The sequence below is a fragment of the Trachypithecus francoisi genome, unplaced genomic scaffold (genome assembly GCF_009764315.1).
Source record: "Trachypithecus francoisi isolate TF-2019V2 unplaced genomic scaffold, Tfra_2.0 Lachesis_group1, whole genome shotgun sequence".
NCBI classification, from domain to species: Eukaryota; Metazoa; Chordata; class Mammalia; order Primates; family Cercopithecidae; genus Trachypithecus; species Trachypithecus francoisi.
In genome coordinates, this window is record NW_022681454.1 from 76,798,483 (window position 1) to 76,804,482 (window position 6,000).

The window sequence follows — 6,000 nt, forward strand, 5'->3', positions numbered from 1 at the left end:
TTTTTGTATTTTCAGTTAGAGGCAGGGTTTCGCCATGTTGCCCATGCTGATCTCAAACTCCTGAGCTCAGGCCATCCGCCTGCCTAAGCCTACCAAGGTGCTTGTATTACAGGTGTGAGCCACCACACCTGGCCTCACTTTATGTCTTGAAAAAAAATTTTTTTTAATTTTTATTTTTTAAATTGACAAATGTATATATTGTGTACAACATGTTTTTATATAGATACATACTAAGTTATTTTAAGATTTCAAAGCTTATTCTATTTCATAGCTCATACTACAGAAGTGAGATGCCATTTACAACTAATAGTTGAGTAAATTTAAAAATAAAGTCTCAGCCTGGGCAACGTATAGTAAGACACCATCTCTGAAAAATCAAAAATAAAATCTCACTGTAGAAGGAAGTGGGATGAAAAGCAGTATGCCAGTTTATTTAGAAAGTTTCCAAGATAATTGGGATTATGATTTTCCAGCCTTTTTTATACTTGTGCTTAGGATTATGATCATCTCACTCTGGAATTCTGTGGAAATTATGTAATAGATATAAGAGTTTAACATAATTTCATCATTTATTGCAACAGTGAAAAAGAATAAAGTCAAAGAACCTGGAAATGGCTTAAATATCTCCCGGATGGAGAATATAATTTAGTAAATTGATATATCAGTGATTAAATATGATGCAGCCATTAAATACTAAGAAGACTACATAGCAAAAATGGGAAAATCTATTCTAATAAAGTTTAAAAAGGAAATGTGGACACTGAGTATAGCCATTTAAATGTACCTGATGAAAGGCAAAAAAATAAAAATAAAAATAACAGACAAAAACAACTCTGTTGTAGTAGTAAGGTTTTGTTATAACCTGGTAAATTGTATTTTTCTTTTTTAAATGGTAAGATAAGAGATAAGCAGAAGTATCCGGTATTACAAGAGAAAATCTAAGTGGCTCTAGGAATGTAAAGACATCAAATAAGAAGTAGGATATCTAGAGAAAGAAAATTCCTCATGATTAGGTGACAAAAAACAAGCAGCAGCTTTGTAGAAAGAATAGTTTATTACCTGTATGTTGTTACTGAATATTATGCAAAACAATTTTATATTGTATTTGCACAATGAAAGAGAATTTTGCATAGTGTTACAAACCTTGTGTACAATGATTTCTTTCCAAGGTACACATTCGAGTAGCTTCACCACCAATTAAATATCCATGCTTCATGGGAATAAACATTCCTACAAAAGAAGAGCTTATTGCCAATAAACCAGAATTTGATCACCTTGCAGAATATCTAGGTAAGTATTAAAATTTCTATAAACTTTGATTATTAACAGAGAAAATCCAAAGCTTGACAGTCTTTACACCTTTAGTAAAAAGGAGTATTCAATGTTTGTTAAAAGTTTTATAAAGTTAAGCAGATACTGAATACTATTCTCAACAGTGAGAGTAGTGGGCATGGGGCAGACACCATAGAGTCTTGTGTTGGAGAGCTAAGCCAAGGTGAGATCAGAGAAGGGAGAGGTGGTTTCCAGGTGGAGGGAAGTACAAGCATATCACTTAAAACTTCCCAAAAGTCAGATCCCAAGAAAAACAAAAATAATTTAATCAGATTCTAACAGAGTAATTTGGATGTGGATACAAATCACAAAGTAAAAAGTTTGTGTAGGTTCATATTCAATAATGAGATAAGGAGACTTTGAGATTTAAGTTTTCCTGGGTAAGACATCTTCCTTTCAAAATCAGGTGATGTATAAACTGTGGAAATAACATATGATATTTAGTCATTGTGCCTTGCTACCTCTACACCATTTGTTTATGGCTGGTGTTTCTTTTAACCTGTCATGCACGTGTCTCACTGGTTAAATATTTTTAAATATCACCCTGATGGGTGTCATACATGTTATGAGCACTCACACTTTGCCAGAAACTATACTGCCTATATTATTTGTATTATCATAACATCATAAAAACTCTACATTTAGGCAATGTTTCCACCATCTTATATAGATGAAAGAATAGACTTCGGAAAACTGAGTGAACTTGAGCTTAAATTTGAGCCTAGATCTTCCTGACTTTAAATTCCACTTTCTCAATTAAGAAAATTACTCCCAAAGCCCTCTAATTCCATTCTAGACTTGAAGCCTCCTCTGCTCTTTTAAATTATATTATCCCCTAGATTCCAATTTAAAATTTTAAAAATAAAGGAACTAAGTTTTATTGACTTATTTTTTCCTTTTTTTTAAAGAAAGGCTAAAGGAGAAATTTTTATCCTAGGTTAAATTATTCTGTTTGTAACTATTCTCTGTTGAAGCATTTCTTCCTTTCTAAAGGAATTCTCATTACATTTTTACTTTTCCTTCTTTCTCCCTTTAGGAGCAAACAGTGTTGTGTATCTGTCAGTAGAAGGACTGGTTTCATCTGTACAAGAAGGGATAAAGTTTAAAAAACAGAAAGAGAAAAAGCATGACATTATGATCCAAGAAAATGGAAATGGCCTGGAATGTTTTGAAAAGAGTGGTCATTGTACAGCTTGTCTCACTGGAAAATATCCTGTAGAATTGGAATGGTAGCTGGTAGGGTTGGATGTGTGTAGTTTCAAGATAGAAAGTTGGTCAAGAAGTTATAGTGGTCACACCTCATCTATTTACTGTTACTCAGTTGGTACAATGTAAAATGCCATGCTTATGTTTACCTTTATAAGTTTGGAGATTTTTTTTTTTTTTTTTTCTGAAAAGGATACCAAAGTGCGATAACTGAACATCTCTAATTGCATATAATACAACAATATGTGGTGTTCTTTTTTTTACACAAGCATCGGCTAGCATTTTTAACCTGGTCAGAGAAGGCAGGTGGTCACTGACATTTGCCAAGTCCATGCTTTAAAGGGTTTGCAAGAAGTTAGAGTTAAGGAGAGGTGATGCCAACAAGACAGGTGAGTTAAATATAACATTTCATACAAAGTTTGAATAGAATACATTATACCTCATAGATGTCTAGCCTCTACAGTTCTGGCTGTAGTTATGACCTTGGCTTCCCTGTCTAACTATAGACAAATCTTTAAAAACAAACAAACAAACAAACAAAATATAATCTGTGGTGCCTCAGTTACCCCACATGTGCAATGGAATACTTAGATTAAATAATTAATTAGAATGTGAATAAGTGTCATACTTTTGTGATCTGAACCATCATTTCACCTCTGATTTTAAGACAGCTTATGACTGTTAGCTTTTGAAAAGCTAATGATTATTAACTTTTTGAAATTAGTTTACAATTAAGATTTCATTATGATTGAAGGAGACATAATTGGCAGATCTTTGCCATCTCTGAGATGTCCTAAAAAGGGTTGTAAAAATCTGTGGAAAACGTTTTTCCTACATTTGACTAGAAAATGTGATCCATAGGCCGGGCACGGTGGCTCAAGCCTGTAATCCCAGCACTTTGGGAGGCCAAGACGGGTGGATCACGAGGTCAGGAGATCGAGACCATCCTGGCTAACACGGTGAAACCCCGTCTCTACTAAAAAATACAAAAAACTAGCTGGGCGAGGTGGCGGGCGCCTGTAGTCCCAGCTGCTCGGGAGGCTGAGGCAGGAGAATGGCCTGAACCCGGGAGGCGGAGCTTACAGTGAGATGAGATCTGGCCACTGCACTCCAGTTTGGGCGACAGAGCGAGACTCCGTCTCAAAAAAAAAAAAAAAAGAAAATGTGATCCATAGTATTTAGTGCTGATACTATAAGCTCAGCAAGTAACCTGGTACATTTGAAATAAAAACTAGATTTTTAGATTCAAACAATCCCTTTATCCTTAATTATCATATGCTTTTTTAATGAAGTGCTTGATCACTTGCAAGCATATATACATGTAGATGTACACATGTACACATAAACATTATTGCAATTAAGTGATCAAGTACAGACACAATAGGGGCCAGTTTTGTTTAAGGATCAAAGAGTCAACCACTTTGGGGAATTAGTATCATCTTATAATCACTTTTTTCTACTTTATTAAGATCTAATGAGTTTGATTTCTTTCTTGAAGTTTTTTCTTGTAACATCTGAGATTTAGAAGTTTAAGATGACTTGACCCCAAACCTTTGTTTATGTAAGAATTTTTAAACATAAAAGTGTTTGTTTCTGTTATGTTACCATAATTTGATGTATATAGTGTCCAGATCCATTTAGAAATTTAATATTTATTAATAACTGAAATTGTTTGTCTTCCTTTGGTATATAGTCTCACATATTATATTATAGCAGGCCAAGATAAAATTTTGACAGCTATGTAAGCCCACATGCAGCAGTGGGTCAGATAACCCTGTGGCAGTGACACGGGCAAATTGGCATTTGAATAAAGCCTTGGGACCACCTCAACATGTGCAGCCTCTTGTCTTAAATGTATTCCCCATGGCAGCATGGAGGAGGCAAGACCTGTGGGTCAATTTTGAACTGGCCTTACTTTGATTTTTAAAACAAGAGACTCAGGGAAAGTACTAAACCAAAATCTCTGATTTTACTTTGCGTTTTCTGTAGTTTTTGTTTTACTGAGATGCTTTTGTAAAGGAAAAATAATACTGTGACAGTTTGGTAATTCTACAGATTTCTTAATATTTCTCCATCATGGCCTTTTACTTCACAATTTTCTGAAGTCTGAATTCAATTACAGTTTTTTTTTTTTTTTACCAATTTAATCTCAAATGTTGTTTAACTGCTTTAAATTTATATACGTAGAGTATTATAAACTGCAGAGATGAAAAATGTGTTTTCACAGGATTTATATTGTGAACTAAACTAAGCCTACTTTTTGTGACTTATTTGTGATGCCTTGTTGATAAATATGTGTAATAAGTATGTTTAAATATGTGTGTGCTTTTTTTTTTTTTTAATGGTGACTTTAGTTGGTGCATTATGGTAAACAGCATGAAGATAACTTCCAGGTTCCATTCTTGGCACCACCTAGTCATATCTTATTTCTCTGATCCAGGCATTTCAATAAATAGGCCATCTCTTATGAAACAGGCAAAACGTCTGGTTGACTATGAGGGACAAATAAAGTAATTAGAAATGCAATGCTAAGTAAGCACTACATCGTGGCAAGTTCCTTGGAAGCACTATGGGGAAAGAGGGAGTGTCATGGAAGAGCAGGATTAGATTCAAAGTGTTGGGGTGGGTAGGTACATGAATAGATAAACTGTAGTACATTCAGACAATAGAATATTATTCAGTGCTTAAAAGAAATGAGCAATCAAGCCATCAAATGACAGAGGGAACATAAATGCATATTAACAAAGTGAAAGGTACCACCCTGAAAATACTACATACTTAATATTGAAGGTATCCAAAGAAAAAGTCTCCCATGTTAAGGATAAACTGGTCACAGACAGGAAAGATTACTAGTAGGGCACCTGCCAGTGTTAAGAAAATTTCTGTGCAACTAGGTAAACCTTGGTCGCTGGACTGGATCTTTAATTCTTCTAGGTTCCTCCAATCCAACATTCGACCATAGAATTACTAAAAATGAGACTTGCTATGTTCTTAAAGCCCAAGCTCAAACCAACTGAATTTTAAGGGAGAAATCTCATGCCCAAAGGTTCACAAAACTGCTCAATGCTATAACCTGTAAAATGGAATGAAAAGTTAACATCTTCATACTGTGGGCAGCTTTTTCCAAGATGACGGAACATAACTCCCCATCCTAATGACACTTTTGCCCCTCTTTATTCTTCCTTGTTTATGCCTGCCTCTTTCATTTGGCAGGATAATGGTGTAATTGAAATTTCACAATCAGTAGATAGTGTGAGTGACTTGACAGAATCTGACTTAACAAATCCTTTAGTCCACCCAGGGGGTAATACTGGCAGCATCCTCAGTAAACTTTTTGTTCAAATTGTACTAACGGTCTTTTTTAAAACAGAGTTAGCTCTCTCTGCTTTAATTCAGGCCAGTCATGGAATGCTAAATAATAGGATTGCTGTGTACCAGCTAAACAAAGAGATGTCTTTGCTT

At 34.8% G+C, this 6,000-nt stretch overlaps 1 protein-coding gene across 1 annotated transcript in view; it reads left to right on the forward strand.

Annotated features, from left to right (window-relative positions):
• Positions 1-3,059, forward strand: part of PPAT (phosphoribosyl pyrophosphate amidotransferase) — a 42,697-nt gene extending 39,638 nt beyond the window's left edge. The window contains exons 10-11 of the mRNA XM_033214592.1: positions 1,170-1,290; positions 2,369-3,059. Coding sequence (XP_033070483.1) covers positions 1,170-1,290; positions 2,369-2,565 — 318 coding nt within the window. The 3' untranslated portion in view covers positions 2,566-3,059. The remainder of the gene's footprint in view (positions 1-1,169; positions 1,291-2,368) is intronic.
• The last annotated feature ends 2,941 nt before the right edge of the window (positions 3,060-6,000 follow it).